The following is a 19274-nucleotide window of genomic DNA, read 5'->3' as shown; positions in this document are numbered from 1 at the left end:
GAAGCTATCACTACAACTGTAAAACCTACAACAACAGAAGATATCACTACAACTGTGGAACCTACAACAACAGAAACTATCACTACAACTGTGGAACCTACAACAACAGCAGCTGCCACTACTACTGTAGAACTTACAACAACAGAAGCTATCACTACAACTGTAGAACCTACAACAACAGAAGCTATCACTACAACTGTGGAATCTACAACAACCGAAGCTGCCACTACTACTGTAGAACTTACAACAACTGAAGATATAACTTCAACTGTAGAACCTACAACAACAGAAGCCATCACTACAACTGTAGAACCTACAACAACAGAAGCTATCACTACAACTGTAGAACCTACAACAACCGAAGCTGCCACTACTACTGTAGAACTTACAACAACTGAAGAAATAACTCCAACTGTAGAACTTACAACAACGGAAGCTATCACTACAACTGTAGAACCTACAACAACAGAAGCTATCACTACAACTGTAGAACCTACAACAACGGAAGCTATCACTACAACTGTAGAACCTACAACAACAGAAGCTATCACTACAACTGTGGAACCTACAACAACAGTAGCTTCCGCTACAACTGTAGAACCTACAACAACAGAAGATATAACTTCAACTGTAGAACCTACAACAACGGAATCAATTACTACAACTGTGGAACCTACATTAACTGGAGATATAACCACAACTGTAGAACCTACAACAAAGGAAGATACCACTACAACTGTGGAACCTACAACAACAGGAACTATCACTACAACTGTGGAACATACATCAACAGAAGCTGCCACTTCTACTGTAGAACTAACAACAACTGGAGATATTACTTCAACTGTAGAACCTACAACAACGGAAGCTATCACTACAACTGTACAACCTACAACAACAGAAGCTATCACTACATCTGTTGCACCTACAACAACAGAATCTACAAGTACAACTATAGAACCTACAACAACAGAAGCTACCACCACAGCTGTAGAACCTACAACAACGGAAGCTATCACTACAACTGTACAACCTACAACAACAGAAGCTACCACCACAGCTGTAGAACCTACAACAACGGAAGCTATCACTACAACTGTTGCACCTACAACAACAGAATCTACAAGTACAACTATAGAACCTACACCAACAGAAGCTATCACCACAACTGTAGAACCTACAACAACGGAAGCTATCACTACTACTGCTGAACCTACAACAACAAAAGCTTCCATTTTAACCGTAGAGTCTAAAACAACAGAAGCTACCACTACAACTGTACAACCTACGACAACAGAAGCTACCACTACAACTGCACAACCTACAACAGAAACTACCACTACAACTATTGTGTCTACAACAACAGAATATTTGCCAACATCTACACATACTAATGGCAGCATAAATTCAACCAATCTTAAATTCGGTAAACAAATTACTTAATCAACCCTTTTATGTGATACAAAGTAGAGCTATTAAGACTATTGGTTGTTTCTTTTCTAATTGATATGTACTTATTCATTTGTTTAGAAAGGCAAGTAAGGGTTGCATATATAAGAATTTCAAAATTGTGATGAAATATACTGAAACAAATATGCTGCTGTAGGCCTGTCTGGGTCAATGATAACCAGACTGCATTGTATTTTCTGACATTGCATCGTCATTTGTTTCATATCAGATCGCTCCATTAGGTTAATACCTTGTAAAGAAAAGGGTTGTGTTATGTGGATCCCTCTGATGTTTACCTTAAACGAACAGATTCGAAATCTTAGTTTTTTCGTCCTAGTATTAATGAAATTATTTTGGTATTTTATCGTCTTTGGAACAAACGTATCAATGATAGTAGCTTAATTAGTTAATATTCCTGAAAAAAAACCAAAAAACGTCAAGGTCACCTTATTCTTTGATAAATATTTTTTTTTTAATTGGTCCCCTTCGCTAACGTAGACATTGCTGATACATATATTAGCCCTTCTTCAACTATTTTTTCTATATTGTCATCATAAACTTTATTTGATCGAACGATTGAAATACGATTATCCCTAACGTATGCTTATTTGTATGAAATGTTTATCATTGAATGTTATGAAATCATCAATCAATCCTGAAGGTATGTTTAAGTCTGTTTTTCAGACACATTTTCTGTCACTAAATTCCTTGATAAATAAAATTTTCGTATTCACAATCATCCTTTTCAAAGTTTCAAGACAAAAGTCACAATGACCTTACGTTTTACTCAGATACTGCTATGTGTAATAAGGAGTGACACGCTTTTGGGATGTGGGATATAGGGGGTAATAAAAAGTGGGGATGTGGAATTAAGGGGGTAAAACAGTGGGATCTGGAAAAAAGAAGGAACTAAAAAGTTAGGTGGGAAATAGTAAAAACGGGATTTGGGAAATGAGCACCCCGTGTCACCCCTCTGTATAAGTATCCTCGGTTTTAATGCAGAAATGCAATCATTATTGAGAGTTTATTGTTTTAAAGCTATAAGCAATCAAATCCTACTTTTGAATGTATAATTGAGTATTATGTTAAGTTTAGTATTTCAAAAATCCACCGTAGTGCACTTATGATGTTCACTCTCTCAGTCCTCTTTATGGTACATTAGTACAATTTTGTATTTGTATCTACAAACACTTCATGATTTTCTAATTCTATATCAAGTTTGCAGTTAGGTTTATAATCAAAGTCAAATGGTAAATAAATTTATACGTAACAAATAAAGTAATAATGTGTTTAGAGAGTGGGGCTGGGTGGATCCGTATCTAATAGCCACGACCTTTTATCTGTCATTAATTTTTTTTATTCAGCTAACGATGAAGCAGACGATACCATCCAAACCGTTGGTATTGTCATTGGTGCCATAGCAGCCGCTGTAATTGTCACCGGTGTAGGTGCTGGTGTGGCAGTACTTAAGTATGGTGGAATGAGAAACGTCAGAAGAGCTGATCCATTCCATCGAAGAGTCAGTCCTTCAATAGAGGATGACATTCAAATTGAATCAGACGATGACCTTTTCGCGGACTACAACGACAGTGCACTTCCTCCGCGTTCAACAACACTTATAATATTGGAACCAGTAGATTCAAACTGCTGATTATTGTTGCTGTTCTGTCTGTTTATTAATATTTCATCATAAAGTTGTATAAATTACAAACTTAAACAAGTCAAAATAACTAATGATGATTGAAAAAGGACTCAGGTGTATCAAAAGTAAAAAAAAATGCCTTTGTGAAGCATCTATGGGTGAATTTTGCTTTGGGTTGCGGTAAAGTGCTGTCGAACAATTTAACGAGAGCAAAATGTCTTGCTTGATTTCAAATTAATTTGTGGTTTGTAAATCATGGTAACAAATCATTTTTATATTATTTTGTAAAATATCACATATTTTTTATACATGTTTTTTACATGTGATTGCGCATGCATGTATAAAGTTTGTTTTCTAAAAATACCATAATTTTTGCTTAATTCCTCTTTGGAGTAATCATGTTATACATAAACGAAACCAGACAATATACATGCATAAAATTGAGAATGGAAATGGGGAATGTGTCAAAGAGACAACAACCCGACCATAAAACAGACAACAGCAGAAGGTCACCAACAGGTCTTCAATGCAGCGAGAAACTCCCGCACCCGGAGGCGTCCCTCAGCTGGCCCCCAAACAAATATATATACTAGTTCAGTGATAATGAACGCCATACTAAACTCCAAATTGTACACAAGAAACTAAAATTAAAAATAATACAAGACTGACAAAGGCTAGAGGCTCCTGACTTGGGACAGGCGCAAAAATGCGGCGGGGTTAAACATGTTTATGAGATCTCAACCCTCCCCCTATACCTCTAGCCAATGTAGAAAAGTAAACGCATAACAATACGCACATTAAAATTCAGTTCAAGAGAAGTCCGAGTCTGATGTCAGAAGATGTAACCAAAGAAAATAAACAAAATGACAATAATACATAAATAACAACAGACTACTAGCAGTTAACTGACATGCCAGCTCCAGACTTCAATTAAACTGATTGAAAGATTATGTCTTCATCATATGAATATCAGGCACAATCCTTCCCGTTAGGGGTTTAGTATCATACCATCATAACATATATGAGAAGAACATAACCCGTGTCATGCCAACAACTGGTTTTAAATAAATGTGTTTAGTGCCGATATTTATATGCATTTTAATGCCGTAATGTCTTCACAAAAATGGGATCTTATTTAAAGGATGTATGGGATAAACACCAATGAGACAGCTAACAAATGATAAACGAAGGGCATCTAGAGGTGACTGTGACATATAGTCTTCAATAATATACAATTATAGCCTTTGTATGAGGTCGATACGATGTTATATCGACAGAAGAGAAGCATATTGACTGAAGACGAAGTCTGAGGTCGATATGCTTATCTAGGTCAATATAACATCGTATTGACCTGAACCAAAGGCTACAATTGTTATATTATTTATCAACAACTATTGCATGAACAATGTAAAATTAGGGATTTCTAGAATGTATTTTTAGTAACATGCTGTATGCCCTGTGCAATATGCTGTTTTTGACCTATTAAAAGCTAAATACAATAGTATTGGCGTGCAAACTGAGTACATGTGATCAAGTTTAACAAATCACAAATCCTTAAAAATATTCGATTAATAATATCATGTCATACCTATACTATATGGCAAACTCTAAACCGCTCGTTGTGTTAGTCTGAACAGTAAACTGACTTAATGAGGCCATCGTACTTAAAAACGTTTCTCGATATTTTGATTTTATTGAAATGTCATACGAGAATATGCTCCACCTGCTCGATCAATATAAATCGGCACTTATTCTCCAATGTCATAACTAAACACTGATTAAACGTTTAAAAGCAGTATATCAAAAACTTTTCTTTGTTTAACCATCGTTCTGAACATGTATTGAAATATTTGCCATTGGACGTTAAGCAATCAAAAAGCAATTAATAGATCTGTGTTTATCAGGGAGATCGATGAGTAATGACTAAACTTTAATGCTCAGCAATAGAAATTATACGATCGGAACAAAATAATCAATTCATTCCTACAAGATGTGAATCTCTCCATTTCAACTATACAGCAAACACTCATCTGCCGAAATATTTCCAGCTCGATCATCTTGGAGACTTTCTTGAGCATTTTTTTGTAGCAATCCTATTTTGTTTATCCCTGTTATTTTCCTACGAGATTGTAAATTGCAAATAGTGGGATACGTGAAACACGAGCTCTGGGCTTTTGTCTCCATCCTTATGTTATAGCCGGGTTCCAGGTTTTACTTTATGGGTTCCATAATATAGATGATGACTTATATATATAGACCATGCCGTCATGGCCACACATATAAAACATTTTAGTTCCAATAAAACAGTGACTTAATGGCGGTTTTCGGGCGTTTTTACCAATTCCTTTCCCTGTTTAATTTTACCACTAGAATGTACACTTGACTTGTAATTCAGGGAACCATTAATTTTAGGTTTTTGAGGAAATAATTGTGTATTAAATTTTAAAAACAAAAATCGCGCGGCAAAGCAAAAAAATAAGAATGCGAAGCAACAGATGAAAATGAATATTTAATCAGCAAAACATTCTCCTGTCTTCCATCCCCACCCAACCTGAATATCAAATGATGGTCCCCCAATTACCACTGGGACCTAACACATGCATAACTATTAATTCACACCCGTAGCTTAGGGGTTCGGGAACCCCCTCCCCTTCTTCTTTCTTCTTTAGGTACACAATATTCCATTGACATCCGATGATTACATATTGTCGCATACGTGGACTATTTATAAAATTTACCCCAATTTAAACAAGATATAATTATTTAGTGCAATGAATATAACAAATTTGTGATTAAAACTATATACACTCTTAATTTATTCCCCCCTTGGAAACAAAAATACCATAAAGTCAAGTTTCAGTTTGAAGTCAGAGCGTCATGACCCCAAATACCCCCCAAGAAACGTCCTGTCTACGGGTCTATGGTCCCAGTTTATAAGTTATAAGTAATATGAATTTTAAGGAATTTCACAATTTAAATACATATATATCATCACAAGTAGTCACTTAGTAATACATAAATGATCTGCAGCATAATCAAATTATTGTAAAGGACTGCGCATGCTTTTCACATACACCAAAAAAAAAATCTATCACTTAGAATTTCTGAGATACAATCCTAATAATAAATACACTATAACATCACCAAATGGAACAAAAATGCGGTCAAGGTCATAAGTTTGGCAAACATATTTCTAAAGATAAATTCACGCCATTTTCATATAGATACACAGGAAAATATACTTATTGCTTACCACTGAGCGTCAAATAAAAGGAAGATCATTTGACAAAATTGTGTCAGACGGATACATCCTCCTACTCAACAATTCACATACAAAAATTTTATTTACTTGTGTTTTATTGTCTTCGTAGAACAGACATAATTCTGAAAATTTAACCAATCCGCTTTAACGTGAAAGTGAAGTCAAGGCCATAGGAATGCGTCAGACTGTAATATATCTCTCACAACCAATCAAGATACGAAAAAAAACGGTTGATCTGTCATGGACAGTTATTAAGGAACAAACTTCATCAAGAATTCTGAACTTACCACTAGAGTATGAACATGAGGTCGAAGCCATATGAAATAAGTGTCAGACTGGCATATACTTTTCACAACCAATCTAGATTCCAAATACGGTTGACCTCTCCGCGTGTAAAGCTACTATGGAACAAATCTAATAATAAATACTTAACTGGCAACTGGAGCATGAAAATGAGATATATATCCTCATAACAAATTATCTTTGACCCATGTATGACCCTTCGTGTATAACAAAAGAGGAAAAGACCTCATCCTGAAAAATGAACTTAATCACTGTAGCATGAAAATGGGGTCAATGGCTTAATACTATGGGACATCACTATCAAATGGCCTTTTTAAAAGGTACGTTGAGGTATCTAATAATAGATATTTAATTGACCACTGGAGCTTTAAAATGAGATCAAGGCCATGTCATATATCCTCACAGCTAAATCTTTGATCCTTCGTGCATAACAAAAGAACCTGAACTTAATCACTGTAGCAATGAAAATGAGGTCAATGGCTTCCGGCATATTATAGGACATCACTAACAATTGGCTTTTTTTATAAGTTACGTTGAGGTATCTAATAAAAGATACTAGTACTTAACTGACCAATGGAGCATGAAAATGAGACCAAGGCCATATGACATATATTCTCACAACTAAATCTTTGACCCTTGTGTATAATAAAAGATGAAAGGACATCATCCTGAAAACTGAACTTATCACATGTAGCCATGAAAATGAGGTCTGGGTTAATATTATGGGACATCACTAACAAATGGCTTTTTTATAAGTTACGTTGAGGTAACTAATTAAAGATACTTAACTGACCACTGGAGCATGAAAATGAGATCAAGGCCACATGATATATATCCTCACAACTAAATATTTGACCCTTGTGTATAATAAAAGGGGAAAGGACATCATCCTGAAAACTGAACTTATCACTGTAGCATGAAAATGAAGTCAATGGCTTAATATTATGGGACATCACTAATAAATGGCTTTTTATAAGTTACGTTGAACAGAAGTATCAGATATTGAAGCTATCTCATTTAAAAAAAATGCATAATTGTTTAGTGAAAACCCTCTTTCATACAAATGGCAACTATGCTGAACATTGCTATTTATTTGAATAATGTGATTATGAAATATTTCCTCCATAACCAAGACTTATTCAATGCAAAAGGAAGTAAAAAATAAACTAACTGCCTGCGTTTATCTCAAGACTGGCAATAGGTTTGATCCTAGGTCGGGTCAAGTCAAAGACTTCAAAGGTAAGTAATTGCTGCTTTTTGACATACAGGAGCAAGCGCTAAGTAAGATTGGTCAGACTTCAGACAATATATCCTACAAAGGTAAAATGATGTCTTTCTGTATATTGTAACCTTTAGAGCAAGTTTGTTTTAAGATCTTGCTTAGCAGGTACCTCTCATACAGCATGTACAGAGTCGAGTTGATATTGCAGTAAGGTGTCCTCTTCTTGGATAGGGTTTTATAAATAACTGGTGAAATCCATCCATCAAAGCTTACTGATTTTACATACTTTGTTTTTACTTTTTTGTTCATATATTGTGCTGTTACACCACTGGCATGGGTAGGGGGTAGTTGAATATTCACAAACATGTTTTCTCGTTTTTTATATAGATTAGACCGTTGGATTTCCCGTTTGAATGGTTTTACACTAGTAATTTGTGGGGCCCTTTATAGCTTGCTGTTCGGTGTGAGCCAAGGCTCCGTGTTGAAGACCGTACTTTGACCTATAATGGTTTACTTTTATGAATTTTGACTTGGATGGAGAGTTGTCTCATTGGCACTCATACCACATCTTCTTATATCTATTAATCCCACCAGCATTCTTCAAGTGCCTGTCAGAATCCAGTAGTATGTAGTCAAGTAGTTGTCATTGGTTTCCATGTCATACTTGTTTTCTGTATAATGTGTTCAGCTTAACTCTGGTTCTTACTTTTCTCTTTTGAAATGTTCAACATTTTGTTATTGCTCGCTCGTATCTTTTTAGCTTACTTTATAGTATGGGTTTTACTCAGTGTGGAGGCTGTACAGTGACCAGTAGTTCAATGTTTACATCCTTGTCTTTTGGGTATTGGCATGATTTATACTTGTCTCATTGGCATTCATACTACATTTCCTTATCGTCATAGTACAATGTATTTATAAATGCTATTATCAAGAAATTATTTTTTTGGGACGAGCAGACACACAAATGGAAATTTCAATGGTGATTACAAGTACTTTTTACATGTGAACATTGGCCTTGTCATTAAGAATATGTAACAATTGTTGACATCAATCTTTTAAATCAAGATGTCATTCATTGTACCCAAATGGTGACCGTATATATGCTAATACTCACAATATTTTCTTTAAGAAGACCAAGTTCTTAGTGGGTGCTTATTCTTTTGCTTTCTGTTCTTGTTTGTTTATTATTTTCTTCTTTCATTTATGGTTTGTATTGTCATTTTTCCAATGTTTAAAATATGGCTTCAACCTCCAGTGTGTATCAAGAAGATAAAGTCTTTTTTCTTCAAGGTAAAATAAAGATTCATACCTATGCTAATAACTGAACAACCAGCTTACCATTATCATTATAAGATTGATCAACAAACCTTGAGGGCATATGATACAATTTTGATCCCACAGTGATTTTTTTTTTTAAATTTGCATACAAGCTATTTTTCACCTAGTCAATATAAATATTTTTAAAATATATACCTCCATGGGCTACTTTTAGAGATAAACGTGGTCGAAATTATAGACATTTACTCTAACCTTCGATTTCTTGGAAATTTCTATCCTTTGGACTGACATACCTAACTTTTTTGTTTCAAAAGATAACCACAACCGGATTTTGTAAAAGCATTTGGAATATCTTCTTTACAAGTGTGCTCAACGTTTGTGTAAAAACTCTTTGGAAATAATTAAATTTTTCTTAAATTTTCATGATTTTAGAATTAAAACAGCATTTTTAGCTGTATATTTATCTAATTTTTGAAAAATTCATCGGTGATTTGTTTATAAATAATGGTACATATAATCTTCGTACATAATCAAGCTAAATGTCATTTTTAAAAAGAGATGTCCATGTTCTCGCTTTCAAGCTAATGGTTAAAATCAGTCGAAAAATACATCTTTTTCCAATATGTCACAGTTTGACGTAGCGAAAAATTAAATTTTACGTTAGCAACTTCATTACCGCCTCTGTAACTGTATCGTATGCCCTTAACATTAAACTTAAGTGAAACCATTCTGTTTTGGCTCAATCTACCTTGGTAATAAATCCACATTTCACACGTATATCTAGTTATTTACTTGATTCACCTTTTAGTATTACAGCAAAGCAAACAATAATAGTTGATTTATAAAGTAAAAGTTTGAGTAATATAATATAAAGATTCTTGCTACATGAACATATATCTGTGCTTGTACTCAGGACCTGCCCTTTGCATTATCGCTATTAAAATTTCATCTTTCTGACTTTGTGTTATTTCCCTTTCTTGTGGTAGAGGTAGTTCTATGCCTTCATCCAAGAAAAACTGCAGCAAATGAAAATGTCCATTCTTTGCTGCTAATGTGAGAGCAAATTCCCCTTGGCTTGTCAACATCTCAGGTTTTGCACCCTTATCCAAAAGGATATGACATAGTTCAGAGTATCCATTTTCAGCTGCAAGATGAAGTGGGGATATTTTTGTTGATGTTGTTGAATTTACATCTGCCCCTTTGCTCAACAAGAAATTAACGATATCTTCATGGTAAAACAGTGTTGCAAAATGCAGTGCCGTCCATCCAGATATACCAGACTGATTAACCTCTGCATTATTTTCAACCAGATATCTTACGGTTTCTAAATCTCCTTGTGCTGCTGCTTCTGCTAGTGGTGACCAAGGATCAAAGACGCTGTTACCCCTGCAACCTGTTCCCAATCCTTGGACTAGAGTAACAATCTGTTTATCTCCAGTGCATGCTGCTGCATGTAAGAGTGATCTGCTACCTTCCATTGTAGTTTTATTCAACCTGTCTTTGTCATTGTAGTGAAGTTGTCTGATTATGCTTTCTTTACCCGCCAGTAAAGCTTCATGTATAGGTTTATGTCCGTTAGAAGTTTCCGCCTCTAAATCACACTTTAGGTCCATCAGTGCTCTAGCTGCACCATCATCAGTATTTCTCACTGCCAGATGCATTGGTGTGTATCCATCCTCTAGTGCTGCATTGATATCCAGTCCTTTCTGTTTTAAAGTTTTGATTGTTTCTCCAGAACCAAATTGAGCAGCAATATGCATCAATGTTGGTTTCAACTTCATCAAATCAAGTAAATCATCTCCATACAACTCTTTAAACTCATCGTCTGCAAGATTTTCAGTTGAGGTCAGTGGTGCTCCTTCCTCTAGGAGCAGCTTTACCATTTTTCCATGGGAAATGGTAATTCCATAGCAAACTGCAAACAATGCAGCTTGAAGTTCATCCTGGAACCATTGTTCTTCTTTAAATTCTTTCAATTCTTCATTCGTGAGATATTGCCTCACCGTAGCTTCTTGCCCATAGAATGCTGCCCAGAAAAATAAAGATCTATTAAATGGACCTTTCTGTTGTATGACTGGTAACAAACTTCCCATCTCGCCCATAAATTCAAAGAAATCCTTTGAACATTTTTCATTGTTCAATGCAGAATGAGAAGCAATTAACCTGACATTTCCAGACAGGATCTCAAATACAAAACGTTGTGCGAGTTGTGAATGTTCTTTTGGCCATACAGTGATGTATGACTCCATTTTACCACCAAAATAATTTCCCGTTCTTAATCTCTCCATTAAAAAGTCATGTGAACAAAGTTCAACAATTTTCTTTGGAATTTTACGGTTGATTGATTCAGCTACAAGATGCATGACATGTTCATGGCAGAAAACCCAGCAATGAAGTTGTTTTGGAATAAAGAATACCCCATTCAGTAGAGTTGCTGCAAACCTCATTTTCCCAAGATTTACCTCTCGTGAAACTTCTAAAGGCTCTATCAGTTCTCTGAAAATCTTTTGTTCCCTGTCTGTGTATTGTTCAAATACTTCTTTATCAAGATCAAGTTTACCATCAAACAAAACAGCAACAGCTAAAGTGTAGAATATAATTTTATCAAAATTATACACCTTCTGGATAACATTCTCAAATGCTCTACTAGGATTGGCAAAATATTGTTTGCCCTCCATATGGAAACTCTTCACAGCAGCAAAAAGTCTGCATTTGATTGGAAAGCCCTCCTTCACTTGTTCATACTGTAGTTCGTCTCTATCACGGAATCCCATTTTAAAGTCATAATATTCACAGATTTTCTCAATGACAGATCCTTGATCAGAATAGCCAGGTTTAGGAGCAGTGAGATCTATGAGATGGTTTGTGGAAAAGATTCTTTTTCTCGTGACGTAAGATGGCAGTTTATCAAACTGATGTTTGTGACATGTTGTAATGAGAAGAAGATTTGGTTTATTGTCAATGGCTGTTTGAACCATGGTGTCTAGATGAGGAATCCAGGGTTCTATCTTATGCATACTCGTAGCTGCTTCACCAAATATATCATCAACGATGATCACCTGCTTCTTGTTTCGATCAACTTTCATGTACCATTCCTCAGGAGAATTTACATAGATACATTCGTACAATTCTCTTTTACTTTCTGGAATGCTGTTTTCTTTAAATTCTCTTTCAGTCCCTGCATGTGAGCCCCATTTTAAAGCTTTAGGCTTCATGATAAAGCTGATCATGAGATGTTCTGCCATGGATGACTTGCCATCACCACAGAAACCAACTATAGTTACATATCCGTTATACCATAGTGTCTTTCTTGCTTTATTGTAATAATAACGCTCATAATACATTTCTTCTGGATTCATTGGTGTTGTCTGGAAGAAGTTATTCCACACTGCAAAAGACATTTAAAGAGTACTTAATATATTTGTCTTGTTTTCTGTTTTCATTCAACTGTTACATAGTCCCAGACAAACAATGAGAATGTGTAAAACATGGTTTGACCCAACGTTTTCATTCAAAAGTCTATGTATACATAGTTAATCAGCAGTTGTTCCAAAGATAATAAAGGTAAAAAAAAAACCAAGAACAGTTTTGTGAAAAGCGCCATATTTAGCCCTGAATATTAGGTACTTTGTTTGAAGATAAAAAATGTTTCAATTTATTGAAAAGACAAATAAGAAAGTGAAATAGAACTATTTTTGTGAAGGTTTTCTTATAAAGCATTAAGATTTACAACCAAAATAGGCCAAATATAGATTTTGTTGAAATTTGACCGCAGACTTCAACAAACTGAATATAAAAATCAGATATGTAAAATTTTAAAACCAACATTATGTTAAAAGATCTTTCTTGTAGATGCATGCGCTTTTATGTTTCCAGTCAAAAAAAATCAATGGAAATTTACCAGTTTTCTTAAATTTTCGTGGAAAATCAAAATGTGTGCTATTTGTGACTTCATGAAAAGAATGCTAAAATGTAAATTTTCAACAAAAAGGTATATTTCCTATCTAGTCATTGTTTAAAAACAATGATTCACTGTTATATTGGTCAATAACTCCTAATTTGAAATGTTAGCAAGAAATAGGGACCATTTTAGGGCCTTATTGAACCTACGCCTTTACTCTTCCATATGTGTTGTTAGTATTTGCTTGTATGTATATTGTTTAGGGAAGTTGGGTGTTGGTTGTTGGTTTGGTCTGTTGTTACAGTTCAATTTTTAGGGTAAATCCTGTTATACTTTTACGCATGATGCAATAATTTCTGAATGTATAGTAAATACTAACATGTAACCTCTGATTCCTGTAGGTATTTATCAGGTGTCAGCTCTTTAGGTGTTTTATGTATCTCTATGTATTCAGGTCTAGGTTGGATTGGAGCAGGTCTGGACTGATGTGAGAACCCGAATGGCTGTACAGGATGTATTGGTTGGAGAGGCTGGGCTGGATGATATCGAGGTTCCTGTGGACCAGTTGAAAACTGGAAGGTACTTGAAGGTGCTGGTCTGGTTGGTGTTACTGGTTGCAAAGGTTGATCTGATGCAAAGTGAAAATCATCATCCTCTTCATCTAAACTTTCCTCGTCATCTTGAATTAAAAATAAATTTCACTACAGTTTGAAACAAGATTATAAATATCTAACATTATCATGTAAGAATCTGACAATATCGAGTAAGAATCTAACAATATCACATAAGAATCTAACAATATCAAGTAAGAATCTAGCAATATCAAGTAAGAATCTAACAATATCAAGTAAAAATCTAATGATATCAAGTTAGAATCTGACAATATCAAGTAAGAATCTGACAATATCGAGTAAGAATCTAACAATATCACATAAGAATCTAACAATATCAAGTAAGAATCTAGCAATATCAAGTAAGAATCTAACAATATCAAGTAAAAATCTAATGATATCAAGTAAGAATCTGACAATATCAAGTAAGAAAATTATACAATTCTACACCGTTAGAAACAATTCTACATTTTAGATACTTTTTTGTTAAACGTTCTATGAACAAGAAAAGAAACTGGTAAATGGACAATTTCTGTTGCATCAAAAATAAAAAGCTTTCCTTTTTTAAAAAGTTTAAATAGCTGTTTCATGGTTAGTAATTACAATGTACTTTTTGCAATTTATGATTTTTATTAATTAAAAAAAAAACTAATATGTCAGCAAAAGACCCGCTGGTATATTTATTTGTGTGAGGCAAAGAAGCAAATAATTTATACTGATGCAAACAAATGCATGTATGTTTATGGGCTATCAATATTTTTTGGAATTGTGGTACAAGCAGATATGAAATTAACCACAAAGTACATGTTTTACTTTTAGATATAATGTATTTATTTAAAAAATCATAATTTTTAAATCCCATGAACTACCGTAATGACATTTTCATAAACCACAAAAGTTTTAATCAAATTTTTTTTATCCAATTTCACAAAACTCCTTTTTTGTCAGTGGGAATCAATTTCATTGGCCTCCTTCCTATACTTTTGAAGTGTTTGCCTATACAAAATCTATTTCCCCCTTCCCATTCACTTTTTTAAAAGTTAAATAACTGAAGCTTGCAATATTGGTTTACCGTTAGGTGTCAGCAAATACCATTTAAATGGTTTAAGCTGTCCAGATGGTCTTAGAAGAGATATTTATAATTATCATAATTGATGACAACTACCTTTTCCTGTCAGACAAGATAAAGGGATAAATAGATCTAAGCGACACACTACATTTGTAAATGTATTACTTCGACCCTCTTAGAGGGTAGGAATGACCTTTACTGACAGGCATCAAACTGTCATTTATAACTATGTTAGCATCAAATTGGTTAAAATTTTACCATGATTCATCAAAATATACTTATCGTGATTCGTCAGAGTTCTCAAATCATTATCGGTTACCTTTATTTTTGGAAAGAATTTAACGTGATTCATCAAAATCAGTCGATTTTTTTATCATCATAAAGAAAATGTACATTTTATCATCATGCGCCAAAAATTACCATTAACGTCATTCGTCATGAAGGTACCCATTACGACCCTCCTCTTAGTCTTAAACACATAAAAAAGTGGAAACAATGCAAGACTCACATGCATTAAATTTGTCTATAAAAGAATTATCATAAAAATGTTAAAACTGTTTGTAACACTATGCTTTTTTTTTTAGATTGGATTGATTCATTGATTGATTGCTGTTTGCTTAACATCAAGTGACAATTGTTGCATATATATTTAGGACAAGAACAAACTAAAAAATCCAACAAATAGATATCATGGACCAAAATTAAATGTGGGAAATTTAGGCTGCCACTGGTAACAGAGGGTATGTTCGATCAGGGCAAAACATTTCCTTGCAACAGACCATCAATTGTTGGTCTCTGTCATTGTCTGTAACATGTAGTGAATGGGCACTCCCCCTGCAAGAAGCATCCTGTTTGACATCCCCCATCTCCATTCCAACCAATTGTGTCTGTGTACTTCCTGCACAAAGCCAAAAGAACACCTTTTTTTGGTATGGTTTATTTGGTTGAGAAAAGTTTGGGTGACCATATTTCTACAACAAAGCTAACCATTAAGGTACCAGTATGCTTTTTTAGTTAATGGGCCTTAACCCATAATCCTGTTCTTTCTCCAAATTAAAGGGCAGCAAGTGAATAACTGTCATTTTTCACTGTTAAAATTGTAAAGCTCAGTATGTACATGTAAATATTTTACCTGCAGTGAACACTAGCTGATCACCTTCCCCAAGATTTACATTCACCCCCAAGTCTCCTGGTCGAAGTGGTCCTGCCATATTTTTTTCAAATCTAACAAAAGAAAGAAATGTCACATATAAACATGATATTGTTGGTTAATACTTCAGAACTATTTAAGTACATTTACATGTACTATAATAAAATACACAAGTCGCTGGTTAATGGGGAAAGTAATATATGGTAAATACTTTTTAAAAAGACTTATGTTTTGATGCTGAAGACTGTAGAGTGATCTCTATATAAAAATAAGGAGAATTATTATGATTACGGTTTTATAGACTTAAGTGCTTTATATGATCTGATTTTCACAGTAATTTTTCTATTAAACTTTTGTTGTACTGCTGAGGGAGATAAAAAAAAAAAGAAGAGTGATGTCATAAGCCTAAATAAATGGGGAATGTGTCCATAGGACACAGATGATGCCCCTGCTTCCATATCATATAAAGCTATAAAGGGACATAACTGAAGAACAGTAAAAGTGACACTACCCAAATTTGTACTTGATCTGAGTTTTGTGGTAATAAGTATTGTGTATAAGTTTCATAACATTTGGTTGAGGCTAACTTAAGAGAACGGAAACGAAAAATTCAGCAATTTTTCCATTTGTAAAGGGGCATAACTCTATAACAGTAAAAGTTACACCACCAAAATTCAAACTTGATCTGTATTTTGTGGTAATAAGCATTTTGTATAAGTTTCATAACATTTGGTTGTGGCAAACTAAAGTTATAGAAAGGAAACCAACCTTGGGACGGACGGATGTACGTACGGACGGACAAGGGTAAAACTTAATGCCCCCTTCGCTACGGCGGGGGCATAAAAAAGTTAAAACCCCAACATTTTGATATGTGCCTGAACAAAGTCAGAACTTCAACCAGTAGTTAGCATCAGTTACTGTATATCTTAATTTGTTTATTTCTTATAAAGAATTTGGTGTTGATGGCAAATGCATGTACTTCGGTAATAATTATAGTGGAGGAATGATAAAAGTCGTTACCTGGTATTTGTTCCTTGAAATTGTGAATTCAAGGCCTTAAAAATTATATTAATAAGAAAACCTAACAACATGAACAAAAGGACAGAGAACATAAAGAGCATTCTATGATTTATTGTATCATACTTTCTGCAGGCTAGTTAAAAACCAATTTCAAGTTTTCGTGTAAAGACATCATAAACAATCTGAATATAGCACGACCTTGTTCAAAAAAAAAAAACATTAATGTATTGACAGGATGTACATTGATTGATTGATTGATTGGTGTTTAACGCCACTTTCAACACTATTGTGCTATTTCATGGCGGTCAGTTTTTATAGGTGGATGAAGCCGGAGTCCCCGGAGAAAACCATCGACCTTTGGTAGGAAAAGACAGGATGTACACCATAAGTATTCATATAGCACTATATTAAGTAATAATAATTTCATTCTTTAATTTCAAAATCAATGTTAGTAATAATAAACATGATAAACATAATTGTGAAAGATCTTACATTTTGTACTACAGCATTATCTTATCAATTTTCCAGGATTCAAAATTATATCAGACTCAAATAATTCCTTGTTTTTACCTTTTTAGTACATGTATGTCACTTTATTTTAAAACACTATAAATAAACTGCTTCGCTGAGCGCAGCTAGATACGCCCACAGAGGTCCAACCCTGAACAGTTGGGACAAAAATGGACACAATATTCAAGCTTGATTCAGGTCCAAATTTGGATTGTAATTAAATATTTAACATATTATTGGTTTCTGAATAAATGTAGTCAAAGATCTTGAAATTGGTTATATGAATTGAATTTATATTCAATTAAAGATTTCTTGCTGTTGTGCAATACTTAGTAAATCTGTTGTCAGACTATAAACAAATAAAGTTCAATTAATTCTCAATGTCATATTAGAAATTTATGAAAATAAAAAGGGAGCTTACATCAATAGATATAAACAATTCACCAAAGTTTCATGAGAATTGGTGACAGAATTTTTGAGGTTTTGTCCGAAAACTGGAAAATAACCCCTTTTTTTAATGAATAAAACCCCATAACTCAGAAATGTAAAATGTAAAATTTATAAAATTCTAAAGGGAGCTTACATCAATACATACAAACAATTCACCAAAGTTTCATTAGAATTGCTGAAAGCATTTTTGAGTTTTTGTCCGAAAACTGGAAAATCCCCCCTTTTTTCATGAATAAAACCCTGCAACTCGGAAACGTAAAATCTAAAATTTATAAAAATTGAAAGGGAGCTCATGTCAATAGATATAAACAATTCACCACAATTTCTTGCAAGTTGGTGAAAGTATTCTTGAATTATTGTCCAAAAACTGGAAAATCCTCCTTTTTTTAATGAATAAAACCCCATATCTCGGAAACGTAAAATCTAAATTTTATAAAAAACGAAAGGGAGCTCACGTCAATAGATATAAACAATTCACCAAAGTTTTATGCAAATTGGTTAAAGCATTTTTGAGTTAATGTCCGACATGTTGACGACGGACAGACGGACGGACGGACGGACAGACGGACAACGGTATACCATAATACGTCCCGTAAACGGGCGTATAAAAACTTATGATAATCATCTTTATACACTAACTAAAACACAATTAAACAATTATTCAATACAAACCTTTAAAAAGGGTGCGAAAGGTTTCTTTAGTAACTTGTGGTAACAAAATCCCTGACTAGAGCATACTGGTTTTATTGTAAAAACTGTGGGCTTTGAGCTATTTTTAAATTTAATATAAACTGAACATTTACATTGACACAGCTACACTAACCTATTATCTCATAGATAAGTCTCGCCTGTGTGACCGATTACAACCTAAACATCCGTTTATGCTGCAGATGCTTATGCTGAAAATGAGCACACCTAAGTCTTGCTTTAAAGACTATAGTTGTTGGTGAGACAAAAATGGTGCTAATTTTTGTACTTTTTATATTGTATCATTTGTTGTGTTGTGAAGTACAATATACATGTATGGAGGATTTGTATAGTATAGTTCACATTTGTTTGAGCTTCATATGGATTAGAACACCTCTAACATCCATACATGAGTATAAGGGTAGTAGTACAAATCCTTGAATGTATCTATAAAGGGTCCTCTATAAAGTGATGAGATAATTTTATGGTCTAAAAGATAATGTTTTCATTTGTTTCAAAGATAAACTAGATGAATTATGTGTGAAAGGTTTAGTACTCAGACTAAACTGAAGCATCTTACACACCAAGTAAAAGCATAAAGTACCTGACTATGACTATATTGAAATTGAAATTGAAACAACGCTGGTTTAGGTAAAACCCCAAATATATTTTTAGTAACAGGAAATGATCCATGTCCGATCCATGTTACACATCTTTAAA

At 34.0% G+C, this 19274-nt stretch overlaps 2 protein-coding genes across 3 annotated transcripts; one reads left to right on the top strand and one right to left on the bottom strand.

Annotated features, from left to right (window-relative positions):
• Nucleotides 1–234: 234 nt before the first annotated feature.
• On the top strand, nucleotides 235–3454 carry LOC127715918 (uncharacterized; the record flags this gene model as incomplete). Its single annotated transcript, XM_052222028.1, has 2 exons — nucleotides 235–1426; nucleotides 2814–3454. Coding segments are annotated over 2 exons (1479 nt in total), but the record flags the coding sequence as incomplete, so codon positions are not given.
• Nucleotides 3455–9922: 6468 nt separating this feature from the next.
• LOC127714323 (uncharacterized) lies at nucleotides 9923–19253 on the bottom strand. Of its 2 annotated transcripts, none has more exons than XM_052220383.1 (4): nucleotides 19159–19253; nucleotides 15870–15961; nucleotides 13437–13736; nucleotides 9923–12544 (listed from the first exon to the last, which is right to left on the bottom strand). In XM_052220383.1, the coding sequence occupies exons 1-4, from the start codon at nucleotides 19245–19247 to the stop codon at nucleotides 10038–10040; spliced, it is 2988 nt and encodes a 995-aa protein (XP_052076343.1). In that variant the 5' UTR covers nucleotides 19248–19253; the 3' UTR covers nucleotides 9923–10037. The 2 variants fall into 2 exon arrangements, with proteins under 2 accessions (XP_052076343.1, XP_052076344.1); XM_052220384.1 differs by lacking the exon at nucleotides 19159–19253 and adding an exon at nucleotides 17400–17423.
• Between the last annotated feature and the right edge of the window lie 21 nt (nucleotides 19254–19274).

This window comes from Mytilus californianus, unplaced genomic scaffold (assembly GCF_021869535.1).
Source record: "Mytilus californianus isolate M0D057914Y unplaced genomic scaffold, xbMytCali1.0.p SCAF_9, whole genome shotgun sequence".
Classification (NCBI taxonomy): domain Eukaryota; kingdom Metazoa; phylum Mollusca; class Bivalvia; order Mytilida; family Mytilidae; genus Mytilus; species Mytilus californianus.
Note: the sequence above shows the minus strand (reverse complement) of the source record. Positions and strands in the feature narration are given on the sequence as shown.